The following is a 20,838-nucleotide window of genomic DNA, read 5'->3' on the forward strand; positions in this document are numbered from 1 at the left end:
ATGCCGATAACGCGGTCAACAGGAAGAGGACGGATCGAAACAAAACAGTCGCCGCCCTCAGAAACCACAGCTACAGCACAGAGCATGTGGACAGAAACAACCGCGAATACCGTCATGAGTCTGGTAGCCCCCACAACAGAATCATCGTGCGCAACAGCCAACACGGAAGCCACGACGAAACTCGCAGAGAAACCTGGGAACTCAAAAACAGAGGCCGTCAAACAGTATATAGTCAAACAGAATGACGTGCCAACAAAACAGCGCGCCGGTACAGTCAAAACTGACCGGTCGCGAAACAGAAAAGAACAGAAGATAGCCAAAGCTAGAGAAGAGCTCGCCCGCCTACAAGTGGAATTGGCAGCCGCCCGACTGGCCACGCTCGAAGCTGGATCTGATGACGAAAACAGCGAATCAGAATACAGTAAGTCAGAACTCGATGAAAGAGTGGGCACGTGGCTGGAAACCCAACCCACAAAAACAGAAAATGACGACCAGCATAATGAAAAACCGGCGGGAACCTGCGACAAACAAGACTTCTCAGATCTAACCGCAGCAATAACACTCGCCGTCAAAGCCGCCCGCGAACCAAGATACACAGAGTTGCCATTCTTCAACGGCAATCACCAAGACTGGCTATCCTTTCGCGCAGCCTATCACGAAACAATGAACTCCTTTACAAAAACAGAAAATATAAACAGACTCAGAAGGAACCTGAAAGGAAGGGCAAAGGAAGCCGTTGACGGATTACTTATAACAAACGCTGATCCGTCCGACGTCATAAGAAGTCTAGAAGCGCGATTCGGAAGACCGGAAACGATAGCCATAACGGAGTTAGACACGCTACGAGCTCTGCCAAGACTAACAGAAACACCAAGAGACATTTGTATATTCTCCAGTAAGGTGACCAACGCCGTAGCTACGCTTCGTGCATTAAATTGCACACATTACTTATATAATCCGGAAACTACCAAAACAATGTTAGAAAAACTCACACCAACACTACGTTACCGATACTACGACTTCACCGCGGTACAACCGAAGGAGGATCCGGATCTAATTAAATTTGAAAAATTCATGAAAAGAGAAGCCGAACTGTGCAGCCCTTATGCACAGCCTGAACAGGCGGGGCACTACTCGCAGCCCGCACAACATAACAGACGCGCACAGAGCGTTCAATTAGTCAGTGAGAAGCCATCACGAGCTAAATGTCCGGTATGTAGCAACACTGAACACACCACAACAGACTGCTACATATTCAAGAAGGCAGACTCAAACACAAGATGGGACATCGCTAAGAATAAACACCTGTGTTTCCGATGTCTACAGTATAAGAATAAAACCCACAACTGTAAACCGAAGACGTGTGGCATCAATAATTGCAAATATACTCACAACAAGATGCTACACTTCGACAGAAAAATTGAAAAAACAGACAACAGTGACAACGAAACAACAGAGAACATTAATTCCGCTTGGACCGGAAAACAGAAACAGTCCTATTTGAAAATAATCCCAGTCCAAGTACAAGGACCGATAGGCACGGTTGATACATACGCGCTGCTTGACGATGGATCAACGGTGACACTCATAGACGAAATCATTTGCAAGAAGACTGGAATAACAGGACCAATCGATCCGTTACACATACAGGCGATTAACAACATAAAATCAACGGAAACAAGGTCAAGAAGAGTCAACCTCACGCTCAGAGGCCTCAACAGTCGAAAAGAAATAATACAAGCGAGAACAGTTAACGACCTACAAGTAACAGCACAAAAAATACCAAAGGAACAGATAGATGAGTATTCGCACCTACGAGACATCAGTGACATCATCACGTACGAGAACGCGAAACCTGGAATCCTGATTGGCCAAGACAACTGGCACATGTTACTAACTTCAAAAGTTAGACGAGGCAACAGGAATCAGCCAATAGCGTCACTGACACCTCTAGGCTGGGTACTGCATGGAGGTCGCACTCGTACCCTAGGCCACCACATAAACTACATAAATCATGCTAGCGAAACCCAGGAAGATGATAAAATAGAAAATCTGGTAAAACAGTATTTCGCTATGGATGCGCTATGCATCACACCAAGAAAACCAAAAACAGACCCAGAGGAACAGGCGCTTCGCATCCTCAACAGCAATACAGTCCACACAACAGATGGAAGATACGAAACTGCTCTGCTCTGGAAAACAGATAATGTCAGTCTACCAGACAACTACAATAACTCGTTAAAGCGACTGATAAATATAGAAAACAAACTCGATCGTAATCCGGAACTGAAACAAAAATACACAGAACAGATGGAAGCACTCGTCGCGAAAGGCTACGCAGAGCCCGCTCCAAAAACAAAAACAGAGAACAGAACGTGGTATCTACCTCACTTCGCCGTCGTGAACCCCCTGAAGCCGGAAAAACTCCGAGTCGTCCACGACGCCGCCGCCAGAACAAGAGGGGTAGCTTTAAATGATATGCTGCTTAAGGGACCGGACCTACTCCAATCACTACCAGGAGTGATAATGCGATTCAGACAGCATAATATAGCAGTAACAGCAGACATCAAGGAGATGTTCATGCAAGTGAAATTGAGACATGAAGACAGAGACGCGCTCCGCTATCTCTGGCGCAAAGATCGCCGAGATGACAAGCCCCCAGAAGAATACAGAATGACCTCGTTGATCTTTGGTGCGTCAAGTTCTCCTTCCACAGCAATATATGTAAAGAACTTGACCGCCCAGAAACAAGAAGCCACGCACCCGGAGGTGGCAGTCGCAATACAGAACAGACACTACGTAGATGACTACTTGGATAACTTCAAAACTTTAAAAGATGCAGTGCACATAACAACAGACTTTCGTCGAAAACACGAAAGAAAGCCGACCTCGAAGACCTTCTGGACCGACAGTGAGATAGTGTTAAGATGGACAAGAACGGGATCACGCTCGTACAAACCATACGTCGCCCAACGCCTCACAGCTATAGAACACAGTTCAACAATAAACGGGAGGCGATGGTTACCCACGAAGCACAACGTAGCCGACGACGTGACCCGAGACGTCCCAATGTCGTACCAAAATGAACATAGATGGTTCAGAGGGACAGAATTCCTACGCCAACGAGAGGACTCCTGGCCGACGGAATCGGCGTCAGAAACAACAAAACCAATGGATAAAGTAAATATAGCAGCTGCAGCACCGGCGGGAGCTTCATGGCCGAGGCGTCGCCATGAAAAGTGGAAATGCCTGCCACGAAACACAGGCATGCGAGGGAGAAGTGATAGCAACATATCCAGGTCCCGACAACGAGGGGCGCACCGTAGACATCAAAACCAAGTTCTACGGAGACCAGTAAAAAAACTACTGATCCTGCCTGCCCATCGAAGAAGACCATCCTGCACCGAGAATAATGCGACGGACTCGCACGGCGGGAGTAATGTGCAGGACGAAATAGGATTTTATCAAACAAATAGAAATAATATAGTTAATAAGTAATTATGTAACAAAAATGTATAATCTTAAATTATTTAATATGCAATATGTTAGTGTATCAGATCAGAGAATGTAAATAGACCAATAGGAACGATTTGTGGAGCGCTTTCACCACGGTAACATACAGATCAAGGGACCCCCGAAAGTGGCGCGTCGATAGCGCGTCGCGAGATGGGGTACTGAAATAAATATAAAAGGATGGCCATTTATAGGCAAAAACAGTTCTCAGTGGATCTTCGAGAGAAACAGTTCCCAGTGAATCTTCGACAAAGAACCATCAGCAAGATAGAAACAGTTCTCAGTGGATCTTCGAGAGAAACAGTTCCCAGTGAATCTTCGACAAAGAACCATCAGCAAGATAGAAACAGTTCTCAGTGGATCTTCGAGAGAAACAGTTCCCAGTGAATCTTCGACAAAGAACCATCAGCAAGATAGAAACAGTTCTCAGTGGATCTTCGAGAGAAACAGTTCCCAGTGAATCTTCGACAAAGAACCATCAGCAAGATAGAAACAGTTCTCAGCAGATAATCAAGACAGAAACAGTTCTCAGAAGCTCTCCGACAAAGAAACATCAGCAAGACAGAAACAGTTACCAGCAGTTCTCCAATAGTACAGTTATCAGAAAACCACCAGTGAATCAGCTACCAGTGAACCAGACAGTTACCTGTGAAACCTCGCTACAGAAGCCGAAACCCATCGAAAGAAACAGCCGTCTTCTACCAGCGCACAAACAGACAGCAGAAAACATTATTACACGACTCGGAAACAGCCATACAGACCGGGTCGTGTACAAAATTAGACACGGAAACATCTACAATATAATTTTAATTCCCTATATTATTTGTCAACAATTTGCATGTTTTCTGTTGCAACTACAAGGATATCGTGATGAATGGGACATTGCGATATACTTGTGTATATTTATGTTTAATTTTAAACTTGATTGAAAAAATTCTCAATGAAGGAATTTCCGCTAGTCTATCACACTCTATGCTCACGGCACGAATGGTGACGAAAGGAATAAAAATTAAATAGTTACAATCCATTCGATGAAAGTAGGAATAACCCGAATTTATCTGATATGCCAAAAAAGTATTAGAATAATTGAAAAGCGTGAATTCTACTAAAATATACCAAATATTTTTTACATACTAAATTCTGTTGCCAGTACCTTAAAATCTACCAAAAAAGTAGAAATCTACTAAATCCGGTCACGCTGCGCACAACACCATTCCCGGTCCTGCGGACCGAATGGTAAACAGTCGACGTCGCCCAAAACACGTCATTTCGGATCCTCCGGATCCACTAGCGGTGCTTTTAGGCACCTACCCCAAGCACCGGTCATCGTTCTCGTCGAACTCGTCGTTTGCGACGAAGGGCTCGGCGAGTAAACTAAACCCACAGCCCACTGAGTTTTTCGCCGAAACTGCACAAATGTGCGAAAATGAAACAAAGCCGCTGGACGTAACTTCTCGGGATCCTCTAAAATGTCCACTGAAAAAGTCTCAGTAAATGACGACCATTTTACTGAAATTATATTTCCTCCCATATCATCTCATTTCATTTCATTTCATTTTCATTTCATATCATGTCATGTTTCCACAACTTCATTTCATTTCATAATATCATTTTTCATTTAAAAAAGTTTTCATTCAAATTAAAATAAGATTTGACCTAAATTTCTTAGTTACCAGGTCATAAAATCCCTTAAATAAAAAAAATGTATTATCTATGTCTATTTAGGGATGTTCCGATACCATCAAAGTATCGATACCTACTCATTTCGATAGTACTCAAATCTTTTTCGGTACTACTTAAAATCGATGACTCAAATGAATACTCCTAAAGTATCGATACTTACTGATATCGATACTTTTAACACTTCTTTTTTGAGGAAACTCACGTAAAAACAATTAACGTTGAAGGACAATAATTAAAAGAAAATTGAGATAAAAAAAAATCTTTTATTACCTATAAAAGTTTTGCGTCACTTTAAGTGCCTACTTTAAATAAAAAACTATTTGGCATTAAGAATGCCCAAAAGCAGTAACTGTTCGAGATATTTTGGAGACACTGTTCCTTGTTTGAGACATTGTTGCACCGGCTTTGGAAAAAAGGTACTCGCCTGGCGTGAGAGTGAGACACGACGCGTCACCCACGCCGCGTCGTCGCCACCACGTGATGGATGAATAGTAATGAATACCGGTAACCGAGCGAGAAGGCTTTTGCTCTCTCGTTCTGTATGATGCGTTCGGAAATTTTAAACTTTTTAATGGTAATGCCGATTCGATTTGATACCAAGTACTTTTGTTTCGATACCGAGTATGCATCGCAAGATTGATTCGATGCTATAAGTACTCGGTATCGAATCAAAAGTATCGAGTATCTACTCGTATTTACTAGTATCGGAATATCCCTATGTCTATTACTCATTTATGGCTCGCAGTTAACAGACGTATTTTTGTTTTTTCGTGTAATTTTGCGATCACGATGGGTTTCTAGTATCTAATCGTTTGCACACCAGCGTGTGCCTTCACGCACAATATAAAAATGCTGTAAGTATTTTTGATCATACTGTATTACGAAATCCCAGTGCAAAATAATTACCGAACGGTAAGTTGTTATAGTTCGTAGAACTTTAAAGGATTTACGATGTCCTAAACATTTATTAGCTACATTATTTATGAAGGGTACACTATGCGGATAGTCGTTTAAAAAAATAGGATAAGAGGAGATTCAAAGACAAAAAAAAACAAATAGTGTTTGCACAACTTTCACTTGGTTGCGCGAGGACCTATTCATTACGCTTCTGCATTCCAAGCTCGAATTGACCTATACTGTAAGTTCATTCCCCCCTTAGTCTGTCCGTAAATTTTTATATACTGAAATAAGAATATTGGGTTTATTTGGAAACATAAAGCTTCTTTCTACTTGTAACAACACATCTATGTATATTATGTATAATGTATTGTAATTACACAGTGATGTCAATATTTTATACTATTAAAGATAGAGAAAGTATATTATTAAATGTTCTGTAACTGTTTGTTTGTTCATATTTTCATTTAGGTAGTTCAATTTATCAAAACAACAACTTCAATATATTTACTATATGTTATCATATTTTAAATATCTATATTATTTTTATGATTTTTATTAAAAGTACTTTTATAGGGTTACAATTACATACAATCATTTAGACTGGGTTTACTTTTCTAAATTTTATAACACAAAAACAAACTACATAAATAACATACATTTATAAATTAGACTTACAACAAAGTAGTAGAGATAAACACAGTTACGAAACAAATTACTTAATCATAAATTGAACATGTCAAAATTTCTTAAGGTTACTAAAATGTTGACATCATTGATTTGTACACACAGATTACTTGTTTTGTAACATGCACTGAGTGACTTAATTTAAATGTATGAAATCTGAAAGGAAACATTTAAATACATATGTGAAACATTATGTTTGAAATCTTAAATGAAATCTTCAGTTTAATAGGAATTGTTACAGTTGTTTGGTTATTTTAAATTTATTGAGCAGAAATTATGTACAATCATTATTTTTAAGACTCAGGTCAAAATACCAGCCCTATGTGTAACACTTTAAATAGATCATATAATGTGGTTATTCATAAGAGCTTACTGGTTGGCTAATCCTACCCAGATGGGCAGAGATCTGGCTAATATTACCACAGCACTTTAAGTCATCAGTAATATCCTATGTAGTATCAACAAATAGCTCTCAACATATAACTCTCTATTTATTATGTCCTTTTTAACTGACTTCAAAAAAGGGGGAGGTTCTCAATTCGACTGTGTTTTTTTTTAATGTTTGTTACCTCATAACTCTTGACTGGATGAATAGATTTTAATAATTCTTTTTTATTAGAAAGCTGACGCTTCCCGTGTGGTCCGATTTAAACTTAGTCCAGTTCAGATAATGGTATCCACGAAAAAACCATATAAATCTTAAATTTTCATTGAGTATGTGCGCGACAAATAGATGAATAACTCAATATCACGCCAACTGATTTTGATGATTATTGTTTTTAGTGTATATTAATTTGTTTTGGAATATCTTTTTTTTTCTATTTGAAGTCAGTTTTTGTTAAAACATGTCTATTTATTTACCTCCATGTTCTATATATCTCTTCAATTACACTGTTGTTAAGCTAACATATATTGTAAATCTGCATAAGTGGGTTCCACCTTTATATATTTTTGATGTAAACCTATATCTATTTTGGATGTAAAGATCTGGGCGGAAGGGTAGGTTAGCTATCCCATTATATCATTGAGACTTTTGCCACATGTCTCGAGGCTATTCACGGCATTTGTTGCCTATGGGTCTGGTAAGTACATGCTAACACATGCTCCTTAGAATATAAGTGACCTGATGACTAGAGGGCACCAAGTCTCCACCCAAATGTTTCAGTATATGATTATTTCTTAATGTCTATCATTATTCTCTAAATTTTAGAAAATTTAAATGCACCATTGTAACCTATTTTTTCATTTTACAGTGCCAAAATGGCGCCCTCACAGGACAAGTTAGTCCATCTTCACAAAACACCAACATCATTAGACATCAATCCCTCTGGACTTTTATTCGCATTCGTGGTTTGTATACTTTATAGTAATGTTTTTCATCAGTCTAAATGGTAAAAAAATCAATATAGCTGAAAATATTATAATTATTACTACTTAATCTGATTTTTGCTACACTGATCTTAGTTCTATAAGTACGTACTATAGAAGCGATTGCTTATTTTATGAAAATATGCATTGTGGTTAGTAAGTAATCACACACTACTAAGTGGCCATGATTACTCATGGAGCTGCAAGTAATGCAGACAATTACCTAGTTTCTGATAAGAATTAGAGTGTAGGCACTCTCATTAGAATAATGACATGTTTTGGTATTGCAGCAGCACCATTTAGGGTTAGGGAAAAATAATCCAGGGAAGAGCATTGATAGTCTGCCACGTCTGTAGAAAGGATTCTTCTCTGATGGTAGGTGGTGATTGTAGAAAGGATAATATGAGGAGAAAATATTGCCAAACAATTCATCAGAGCATACAATGTGGACTAAATCACTGGGAATTAACCTTGTGCCAAATAAAAGAGTTGGTCCTTCTGTACATCTAGATTAATAAAAAAAAAAAAAGTGATGGTTATTGGGCTTATTTATTTCACAAATATAATTAAAATTCATCATTTTATGATCATAACTAATGGCATGGTCTAAAATTGTTACTGATGGTAGGGCATGTTGATAGTGTGGGCATCGCTCACCATCAGATTTTTGTCAAGAGCATCCCCCTGGTTTTTGTTGTGCAACTTTTTTTTATTATTTGAATGGCTCAAATCTGGCATTTTATTTCTCAGCAGGCAATACCAGATAGATTAAAAAAGTTTTGAATTTTTTATTTGTTGATTTTCCTTAAGAAACTTATTAGCTTGGCCTTAGAAACTTGTCCTTTTTTTTTTATTGCTTAGATGTGTGGACGATCTCACAGCCCACCTGGTGTTAAGTGGTTACTGGAGCCCATAGACATCTACAGCGTAAATGCGCCACACACCTTGAGATATAAGTTCTAAGGTCTCAGTATAGTTACAACGGCTGCCCCACCTTTCAAACCGAAACGCATTACTGCTTCACGGCAGAAATAGGCGGGGCGGTGGTACCTACCCGTGCGGACTTACAAGAGGTCCTTTTAAACATTTACAAAAACATGCAATTCTCTACATAAAAGTGTTAAAATTTGATACCTTGTTATTCTAGGAACTAAATCATTACAACAATGAGTGCGAGTCAGAAGGAGTCATGGGCTGCGGCCATCAATTTGCTCACTAACGATGAGTGCCGTTTGCTGCTCGAAGTTGAGGATTTCTTCGATGACGATTGTGGTGTGTATTGTTTTACAAAATGTAGTGGGTAATTTTTGCAATAGAAATAGTATTAGACAAGGCTTACTCAAGTGATTGCATAATAACCAGTAAGAAAACATTTCTATCAATACAACTACAATTAAATATATATAAAATTTTAGTTTCTATTACTGTTTCATCTCGTACATTACTTTCATTTTATACAAGTTTCTGCTAGAGTTCAGTACCACATTGTCTATAGTTTGTCAACATTCTTTCGGTAATTCTAACCATTTCATGACATTTAACAAAATCGAATTACCTAATTGTCTAATTATCTTTTTATGGCGACGATGAAACACAAACTCAAATCAGACCTTAGAAATATGATTAGTCCTTTCTCTTTAGACAAATGTTAAGGTCAATAATGAAAATAATACTCGTGCAAGTTATTACTTATACAATATTAACGGTAGCTTTCAAATATTCAAATATGAATGAATAACGAACAACTTAGTTGAAAATGGCCACGAAAACTATACTGTATTTCAAAAGAACGGATATTATAAAACGACCACAAGGAACCCTAATGATCAACTCATATCATGTTTTAATTATATCTTCGACTCACCAAAACCGATGAAAATACTAAAATACTCCTATTATTTTTATTATAGCAATGCGACTGTCTTGAATTTATAAGGAATATCATCACATATTCTCCAAACCTTTTTCGTATGGTTGTTGTGTATTTTTTGTAGCTATATAAAAACAATTGTAAATTACAACATTTATATAAATCTAACCTATCATTTGGAAGGTATTCAGGTCATATATAAGGTCATATTTTGTTATTGAATATTGTAAGCGGTATACTTTATGAATGCTACGTAATCTGGCACCATTGCTGGGATTAAAAAGTTTGGCAACCGCGCAACGGAAATCGTAGTGGATTTCAGACCTCCCACGAGGGAGACCTACGGTTGGCTGAAGATCGCGGGAAATCGTTAGATTTCGGCTGCTCAAAACCGGTTATTTTGGCGAATGTTTGGGTAGGTCGTATGTTTAGCAGTGGACGTCTGTGAGCTGATGATGACTCAATGTTAAATTAATAGTTGACTGGCAGTAGGACGTATTGTAAATCTGCATTAACCTACCTATTTTTGAAGCGAAGTGGTCATGCGCTACGATTTGAAGGATGGGCCAGCTATTATACAATACGTGTTAAGTGGTTACTGGAGCCCATAGACATCTACAACGTAAATGCGCCACACACCTTGAGATATAGTTCTAAGGTCTCAGTATAGTCACAACGGCTGCCCCACCCTTCAAACCGAAACGCATTACTGCTTCACGGCAGAAATAGGCGGGGCGGTGGTACCTACCCGTGCGGACTCACAAGAGGTCCTACCACCAGTAATTACGCAAATTATAATTTTGCGGGTTTGATTTTTACTGCACGATGTTATTCCTTCACCGTGGAAGTCAATCGTGAACATTTGTTGAGTACGTATTTCATTAGAAAAATTGGTACCCGCCAGCGAGATTCGAACACCGGTGCATCGCTCGATACGAATGCACCGGACGTCTTATCCTTTAGGCCACGACGACTTGTGAAATATAATGTCAAGATATCAATATATAATAATCAAGATATAATGTAGTTTGGAGGTATACGAAAAAGGGAAGATCTTCCACCGAGCGGGTGATATTGCTCGGCAGACCGACGGCCCAAATCTTGTTGTTCGAAACTTGTATGTATGCAAGCTTATCTTGAAAATGTCGTAAGCGAGATTTAGGCATCTGTCAAATATCTTGTGTTCTGTGATGGCTATGTACCGCCACATTTAGCATTCACTTTGAGTGAAGGTGTGCTTCGGTAACTAATTCAGACCAGATGAGCCAGGTGAAATAGTCAGCTCGTTAACTCTTCAACGAAAATGCGATAAAAAAATCAATGTTGATTTAACAATTGTTTTTTCTTAGTAGTCCGCGTAATGTCGTAGATATAGAGATAGAGCTAGAGCTAGAGAAATTCTACAAGTTTCCAGGAAAATTCCCTCATTAATTACAAATAAATTAACTGAAATTCGGACAGAACAAGGTCCGTCGGTTCAGTTAAGTTACTAATAAAATGTAATTGGGAGTGGTGCACATCAGATATAAATAAAAATTGTAAATGTGTATAAGTGCATAATTAATGCATAAGTATTCGTTTTTTTTATTGCCCTTGTTGGCAGACGAGCATACGGCTCACCTGATGGTGAGCGGTTACGGTCGCCCATGGACTTCAGCAATGCCAGGGGCAGAGCCAAAACGCTGCCTACCTTTTTTTTAAATATAAAAATATATTAGACTAGCGACCCGCCCTCGCTTCGCTTCGGAAACATTAAAACACAAATGAAACCAAAAAAAAAAATAAAAATAAAATAAAAAAAAGTAGCCTATGTTCATCAGGGACAATGTCGGCTTCTAATGGAAAAAGAATTTTTCAAATCGGTCCAGTAGTTTCGGAGCCTATTCGAAACAAACAAACAAACAAATCTTTCCTCTTTATAATATTAGTATAGATATAAAAATAGTATCTTTTGTGTAAAGTTACTAACATTCAGGAGGTTTCTAAATGTTTTTTTTTTCTAATCTCAATAGTTTGTGCATAAACAACATTTCTAAAGAATGCTGAGTTTTTAATGCGATGCGACGGTGTTCGAATCCAGGTACTAATTTTTCTCATGAAATACGTTCTTAACAAATATGTTCACGATTGACTTTCACGGTGAAGGAATAACATCTATCTATATATGAGTCGTCTATTATCAAAGGCGGCAATCTGTACATTTGGACAAAAAATTTTTATTGATATGTCAATACAGATTTATTTGAATATAATCGTCTCCTTCAAAGAATACGGTTCAAAACCTGCATTAAATAAAGGTTAATAGTTAACCTGTTATTTATCTAAGATGTCGTTCCGAAGAGTTTTGTGACTGCCAATGGAATACAAAGTCAATAATTCGTTTTTCTGATTTACCAATCATTGTCCAAAAGTCAGATTGCCGCCTTTGATAATAGTCGACTCATATATAAAAATAAATTGCTGTTTTTTTTTATTGCTTAGATGGATGGACGAGCTCACAGCCCACCTGGTGTTAAGTGGTTACTGGAGCCCATAGACATCTACAACGTAAATGCGCCACCCACCTCGAGATATAAGTTCTAAGGTCTCAGTATAATTACAACGGCTACCCCACCCTTCGAACCGAAACGCATTACTGCTTCACAGCGGAAATAGGCGGGGTGGTGGTACCTACCCGTGCGGATTCACTAGAGATCCTACCACAAGTGTTCGTTAGTCTCGCTAAAACACGAGGACGGCTGGACCGATTTGGCTAATTTTGGTCTTGAATGTTTTGTGGAAGTCCAGAGAAGGTTTAAAAGGTAAATAAATATGAAAATGCTCGGAATTAAATAAAAATTGCAATTTTGTTTTTCCTTTGATATGCCCCCGTCGGACGGATTCCTTTTGTTCGATTTAAGTTTATTTTATACAAAAGTTTAGGTCTTTTATTTATCAATTAAGGCACTACCAAGTCTGCCGGGTCAGCTAGTCGTGTCATAAAAATCAAATTCACAATTAATCTTAAATTGCGTAAATACTGGTGGTAGGACGTCTTGTGAGAGTCCGCACGGGTAGGTATCGCCACGCTACCTGATACTGCCGTGAAGAAGTAGTGTATTTTGATTTGAAGGGTGGGGCAGTCGTACTGTAAAAAAAAATTAAGAGACTAAGAACTCGTGTCTTAAGGTGGACAGCGGCACTTACGTTGTAGATGTCTATGGGTTCTGGTAACCACTTAACATGACGTGGACCGTGAGCGCGTCCCTAAGCACAAAAATACATACATAATACATAAAAAGGGTGTAAGGTCACAACAGACAACTAGTATATAAATAATTTACACAGCTTACATTTAAACTGGTGTTCATTTGTCAATCTGTCATAACGTATACTCGCACTTATCAAATAGAATCATATGTACACATTTATTAATGCCACGTGGCTGTCATTCAATGTTTTGTGTATTAGTATTTGCTATCATTTTCAAAAAGCTTTTATTATTTTATTTTGTATCACATGTAATATTGCTGTTCGAATATTTCAAATTCAATAATATATATTTCGAACCGTTTAGTAGTATAATATAAAATAAATTAGATTTAATGAAAACAGCTCATTTCTTATATAAATCTTGTTTCGTTAAAGAAAAATAAATAATAGTTTAAAAAAAAAACTATGGATTTAAAAAAGAAATGGATTTTCAATAAAAGCGTATTTTTTTTAAACTATTATTTATTTTTCGTTTTTTAGTTGAATTTTAATTTTTTCAATTTTTTTTTTAAATATTGAATTGTCATCGGTATGCCAAATTTCGAGTTAATCCGACGTTTTGAAGGGGGTCAAAATCAGATTCAAAGATACCGTTACATACTAACATACATACGTCTGAAGCTAATAAAAACGTATTAAAAAAGTAGAAAATATAGAGGACAAGATAAGGAGAACATAACTCCCTTGAAATCTCTTATTCGTATCTCGCTTTGGAACATTAAACATGACCATTTGACACTGTTAATTTGATTTATGCGAGGTAACTCAGCACCCCCCACGATCTCAACTCATGCTCGATAAGGTGGCCAGGGTCATCAGTTCAATTGGAATAATATGCCTCTAGTTTATTAATATTTTACAGTGACAATGCTAAATAGAAATGTTAGTAATCAACGTTGACATGAACGTTTATATCTAGGTTAAATGCTATTTTATAATAGTTCAAGCATATATGTATCTAATAAATTTAGTTTCTTTATCCTTGCAAATTGATTAGTTTAAATATGAAACCGAATTAATATAAATTAACATAGAAACGTCTTATTATAGACTAAATTTGAGCCACCAAAGTCATACTGTTTATTTCCAACGGATTATCACTCCGTTGCTTTATCTATAATTAATATCTCCATTATGATATAACTATAAAAACATGTAACTTAAATAACAAAATTCATGTAAAAATTCATCTTGGTTACTATGCTGTGAGTGTGGGTGTGTCTTGTCATTTGTTGGACAAGTGAATAGCGGTTGTTTGTGATAAGAATGACGTCACGCAGCTCCTTAAAACATATTTGTGTTAACGAATTACTACTGGCCTCGGTTGATGTTTTCAATTGCATATCGCCCGTTGGCTGTTTTCCACTATTTATCTTAACTCCAATGAAAATATGTTTTGATATTAAGTTTTAAACATCTTGTTTGTCGCGATAGCTTTGATATTGAACAACATTACGAATAATATTTTGAATCGAGATTTATGCAATAACGATAAATTAAATTAATAGATCACGATCGAATTTTAATTATTTTGCTTCATTCCTAGAATACGTTTCTAGGAATGAAGCAAGCACTAAGAAAAGTTTAATACTCATAAGAGCGTAAAGGGGTAAAAACGTTTTTACGTGGATAATCTTATTCGGAAATTAGGTAGACATACTTGATACCACTTAATGAAATGTAAAATACATTTTGTACAAAGATCAAGGGGGAGAATCAGAGCTAATTCTGTGCGTGAATAACTATGTTTTATGGGATGGACCCGAAACCAAGCTGAAACATTGCTTAAGCAATTAAACACGAATCTCACATAATTTCAAAATCAAGATTTATGTGAGCTGCAAAGGGCATTTAAAGTTAGCCAGGGAAAAATATTAGTTTACAATAAATCTCGATAGGTGGCGTTGTATAGTTTTCCTAGAGTGTACCAAAACAAAAATAAAATAATATTCTACAAAGAAGATCCTTCTTCGTCTGCATAGCGACTACATGCAGTACATATCTAGAAATACAATATATTAATTTTATAAAATAGTGGACAATAGACACCAATGGGCAGTAGCGTGTCCCTATAATCTAAATATTGTAGTGCCAATAAAAATGTCCGAAATTATTTTGTAATAGGTTTTCTTGTTTCTTAAACAGGTTAATTCTATGGTACTTGTATCTCGTACATTGTATCATATTATTATACATTCTGATCTGATGTACAGATCAGTCATTGTATCTACGTAAGTTAATATTACTCACTTTCAGGCTTCATTAATGTTGATGCTTCGGGTTGTTTCTACATCAAAACATTACGCTCAATGCTCGAAATCTTAGCTTAAATGGGTAAATTAGACTAAGTAATGGTCATAGGGTATGCTGCGGACGGGTCGATGTTGCCAACCTGCTTATTTCTACGACTAATCATTTTTTCCGGCTCGTAGGCAGAATCTATATTGGATTTTAAATAATAAAAATAAAATAAATAATTTTAACCCTAATAGCAATAGAAGAACGGTGCTGTGTATGTACACATTCCATGCAAGTTTATAAATTTTTTCTAGCGATATTTTACTTCGATACTGGAAGTTGTTAGTGAGGGTTTTTTTTTTATATAAATAATCTTAAAGTTTTTCCGCAATCTTTTGTCGCTTTAGCTCTGTATGTGTATTGTTTTGTTTCAAATGCCATCTGCCTTCACTATCTTATCTATGAATACATTTTAATTCCACCACAGATTGTTCTCTCGAGTCACCATAATCGAATCACTGTTACCGTATATTTAATTTTTTTTACACAAATTCATCGGCAAAACGTGTTATACTGAAACCAAAGTGTAAGGAAATACGACTCTGGTGATAATTGCTATTATATATTATAATTCCATTCGATCTCTATATATAAACGTTTATAAAGAAAACCATTCATTCATATTCTAACACGAATCTTCGATAGATAAGAGTTACCTTTTATACATAATTGGCTTAATGATTGATTCTGTTTTGTAATAAACTGTAAATTTTAATAAATCTAAACCGATTTGTTTGATTAGAAAATAATATGTTTAATAAAAGTCGGCTTTTATTGTAACATGTTAATAATCAGTAATTGTTGAAGTCGCCCTATCGCTTAAGAGTTAAGACACGACATCTGGGCGTTACTTTGACGTAATATCGTGCGAGCGATATCGCTCATATATATATTGACGTCTTTGCTCATCTCGATGTATTTTGTCCATTACTTATCTAAGCTCCTTACCTTGAAGCTTCTCTGATATAACGTCGCGTCTTGCTAATATTAATTTAATTGATTGAAAATCGTGTTCAAATTGTTGATATCAAGAAGCAGTGAAAAATGTGTTGCTATAAAAACAACGGAATGTGTGAAATGTGTAGAGAATTCCAGCTATCCCTGCTTCAGAGTAAGATTATCAAAATTGTTTTAAAAAAAAACGACCACAAAGGATTTCTCACTGATAAGAAATCCTTTGTGGTCATTTTGACGGTGGCTTTCTATAGGAGTCCGAGCAACAAAAAAAAATTGTTTTAGTCATAAGTGAATGTATTTTACGACTCGATTTCTAGTCGAGTATAAGTTTAGTATTTCCACTGTCGGGACTATTTGAGGAGAATAAAGTATTTTTTAACCATTAAATTTGTTCACAGATCTGCTTAAAAACTTTCCGAGCGCTGCAACGAAGATCGAAATCAATAACACTACGAGTTTCTACCCGCCATCACCGCCGGAGTTGAAACCAAGTCCCGCCGAACTCGCTAACGATCTTCTGCAGCAGCTAGACAGTCAATGCAAACAAGGTAAATCCACGCTTCTGTCACATTCACTGTGTAATGTTATGTTGAATTATTCAAAATGTATATATACTAAATAGAATGAGGTCATTGCTTAGGGTTATTTCCTTGAGAGTTCTTTTTTTTTATTTTTTTTATTGCTTAATTGGGTGGCCGAGCTCACAGCCCACCTGGTGTTAAGTAGTTACTGGAGCCAATAGACATCTATAACGTAAATGCGCCACTCACCTTGAGATATAAGTTCTAAGGTCTCAGTGGTAGGTGGTACTTATCCGTGCGGACTCGCAAGAGGTCCTACCACCAGTAGCATAAATTTAATACCCACATGTCTAACTTTTCACCAATTAAAAAAAAATCTAGACTACAATTTAATAGTCACATGAAAACGTGATATAAAATTATTAAATGTGCAGAACAAATCAGTCGGTCAGACAGGTACAATAATGAAATATTACAGGAAAACTTTTTTCAGTTATTCACGACACTTTTATTGTCAACGATGTGAAATGAAATTGCCAGTGCTGCGGATGGCCAAAGGTCGCCGTCGCCCATGGACATTGGCAATACCAGGGACGAAACCATGTCGTTGTCTACCTTAAAGATTCAATAGTCTGAAATTTACTTAAGCAAATCGTTTCGCTTCATTATTTTGGATCAGAAATAATCTTATTATAAAGTATAGACTTTAAAATAGTATTAATTACTGTGATGTACGTTTTTTAATCTGTATTAAAAGCAACTTACATTTTAAAAAAATTGCTGTAATTTATTTATTGTTGTTTTACTGAGCCACGCAATGTTTGCTGAGTACATAAGCGGCAATGAATACTAAAATGGCTGATAAGACTTTGAAGGCAAATAAAATATAGGTGAAGAATGACAACCGCCTGTCAACCGTCAGTACTTGTGTAACGACTTATGACTGCATTCATATGACATTTTAAATAATAATTTAGACACGGTTAGTCTTCAACATGCTTCCGTATGAGATATCACTGAGTTCTGAGTGCGGGTAATATGAAAATGCTATAAATGTGTTCTATTCATAATATATAATTAATTTAACGGCCAAATTTAATTATATATTATTATACCTTTATGCACAGAGTTTTAGGAGTGCATTTGAGCATTGGGTGGACACGGGTTGAAGAAGAAATGAAATTTTAAATTATCATATAAAACAATAGTAAAATTTGAACTAGACCTATTTTCTTATTTATTATAATTAAACATTAAATATGGTATTTGCGATCAATTGCCAGTACATTAAAAGCATTGCTCCAGTTTCTGTTTTCAATTGGAAAACAGATCTATGCGCTCTTCTGAAAAAACTTTGACACAATTAAGTGTCATCTGTATTTTAATGACCCATTGGCAGAGTTTCTGCCTAGCGTATTGAATAAATCTTAACAAACATACATTACACGCTACAATTCCGATGAATAAAATTGCTTATTAGATCAAGTGAAAGAATTGAAATCAAAGACTCATATAATAGAAAGTTCGTAAATTTTGTTTCATAGATTCATTTTATACATTGTATAAATTTTTAATGCAAAATCTGAATTCACGTATACCTACAGCGGAACAACTTATTGAATCCCAAAATCCGATGTGATTCGAAATATATGTATTACACGATTTGTAATATCTCTGAGTAATGTATGTTTTAAGTTTTGATTGAATAATTTTAGCATCACGTTTTGAATTTGCAAAGTCACGACTTCGGTTATTATCAGTTTTATGGAATCACATGTAAAAATACTTATCTACAAATTTAGAGATACGTAATTAAAAAAAAAAAAAACTTTACTTACAATATAAAATAAACGTTTTATTTAACATAAATATTTTCCCTTGGTCGAACACAGCTTCCAAATTAATAACAGCTATTGAAATTCCATTGACCTAGTATTTTTTCTAATACATACTTTATTTCAATTGCAACAATTACTATTCATTGGCAGGCAGCGTTTGCAGCGTGAATGTAAGACCTTCATTGACTTTTAATAAATAAGTTGTTATTGTTAATTTTTAACTATAACAAAATTTTCTTACTTTATATTGTCCTAAAGGATTTGCTCCAACGATGGATGTCTGAATAACTTAAAAATTTAGATAAAAGCAGTGATAGTTATGATATTAGTATGGTCATGCTATTCTCACTACTCACTAGTATCATCAGAGCTCATAATCTAGATTGGTTACAAAGTTTTGTATTCTGTTTTGAAAAATATTATGGCTTTTTAATAAACGTGGAGGCTGTACATAAAGCCGTATTATATTTTTTATCGTGTTTGATGTTGACGGTCAATGAAAAAGACATAACGCCGTGCATGTTACATTGTCATCGTTGCAAATGTAAAATCTATGTGACATTTTGGGCCTAAATAATGTTTTCATATATTATGAAAGTTATTTTAAATACCTATACTCAGAAAAAACACCCATGTACATATATCCATATTTCACTTTATTAAGCGTCAATCTTAAAAAATCCCAAGTGACGGTATCTCGAAAACTACATTTTTATACACGCAGGAGATTTCAACTTTGCAACGACGATCTGTGTCAACTAATTGGTCTTAGTGACTTAACTACTGTTCCATAAGTTTCGGGTTATTACCGGTCGGAGTTAGTATCGTTATTAAACCTATTTCTTGTCCGAGGGTGTTCAGCCTTGTGCTTGTCTCGTATGTCTGATTCCGACGCTCATAATATTGAAGAAAATACTATCTGTGGGCCGCTTAACTTTTTTAAATTTGTAACTCTTAATTAACATCGACTTCAGTAATTATTAGTACGCGTCTTCAATCTAATTAATTATGTGACACGTTTTTTTTTTTTAATTCATAAATAATGTATTTTCGGAAAAAAATGGAAATCTTTTGAGATATGCTATCGAGTTCTGATTTGTCTGTTACATATAAATCAGCAACACACCTCTACTGGCTGGGTGACATTATAACATAGCGTGATCGTATTTTATCTTAATTAGTAATGAGAATTGTGTAACATAAATTTTGCACATTATCATATCCATAGTTTGTTAGTTTGATTTATTTGCTAATGATCCGCTAGATTTAATTAGTCTATTGGATGAATATCCATAATAAGTATTTCATAAATACGTACATACATGTACTCCATTTCGAGCATAGCTTGAATAACCCATTACGCTACCAGCGATTTAGTTGAAAAAAAAAACACATTATAGGTTGTGGGAGTAGGATGTCTTGTAAGTCCGCACGAGTAGGTACCACGACGCTGCCTATTACTGCCACTAAGCAGTAACGCGTTTCTGTCTATGGGCTCCGGTGACAACTTAAAATCAGGTGGTCCGTGAGCTCGTCCACTCATCTCAACAATAAATGAAAAAACATAACCTTCACCAGTTTCAATACGCTGAATTAACTTGAATATTTGTACACATAACAAGAACCGTAAAAATCAGCCTAAGTATACACATATGAGAACTGTAATTGATATTCGTCTTTATCGACATGAATTTTGTGAATTAAAACAATAATTTATAGTTGGAAAAATAAAAAAAAAACATTATTTAATAACAGGCCGAACTAAAAAGTAAGCGACGATTAGAATAATTTACATGACTCCAAATAAAAATTTTGAACATAGTTTTTTTTTTTACAGTGAATCACATTCTTCTTTTCCAAAGAAAACTTTGTAGTAAATAAATAGTCTTGTCACCAAAAGAAATAACTATAGCTTTTCGTTAAAAAAACCTAAATTGCTTAAGTGTACTACTAA

General features: G+C 36.0%; 3 protein-coding genes across 3 annotated transcripts in view; all 3 read left to right on the plus strand.

Moving 5' to 3' along the window:
* On the plus strand, positions 1-9,302 carry LOC149502045 (uncharacterized). The gene is made up of 3 exons (XM_089731560.1): positions 1-3,299; positions 8,034-8,060; positions 9,296-9,302. The coding sequence occupies exons 1-3, from the start codon at positions 1-3 to the stop codon at positions 9,300-9,302; spliced, it is 3,333 nt and encodes a 1,110-aa protein (XP_089587686.1).
* Positions 1-20,838, plus strand: part of LOC114249580 (ecto-NOX disulfide-thiol exchanger 1) — a 120,303-nt gene that overhangs the window by 28,563 nt on the left and 70,902 nt on the right. The window lies entirely within an intron of this gene.
* Positions 6,006-20,838, plus strand: part of crc (bZIP transcription factor crc) — a 22,392-nt gene continuing 7,559 nt past the window's right edge. Inside the window, exons 1-4 of the mRNA XM_028183199.2 lie at positions 6,006-6,050; positions 8,034-8,130; positions 9,296-9,420; positions 16,924-17,073. Coding sequence (XP_028039000.2) covers positions 9,315-9,420; positions 16,924-17,073 — 256 coding nt within the window. The 5' untranslated portion in view covers positions 6,006-6,050; positions 8,034-8,130; positions 9,296-9,314. The remainder of the gene's footprint in view (positions 6,051-8,033; positions 8,131-9,295; positions 9,421-16,923; positions 17,074-20,838) is intronic.

Source organism: Bombyx mandarina, chromosome 11 (assembly GCF_030267445.1).
Source record: "Bombyx mandarina strain Sakado chromosome 11, ASM3026744v2".
Lineage (NCBI taxonomy): Eukaryota > Metazoa > Arthropoda > Insecta > Lepidoptera > Bombycidae > Bombyx > Bombyx mandarina.

What these genes read in the sequence shown, in the direction of transcription:
- LOC149502045 (XM_089731560.1), top strand. Translation starts at nt 1, where the DNA reads ATGCCGATAACGCGGTCAACAGGAAGAGGACGGATCGAAACAAAACAG. An exon ending in AGTGATAGCAACATATCCAG is followed by an intron (nt 3,300 to 8,033) that starts GTCCCGACAACG and finishes TTCATTTTACAG; the next exon opens with TGCCAAAATGGCGCCCTCAC.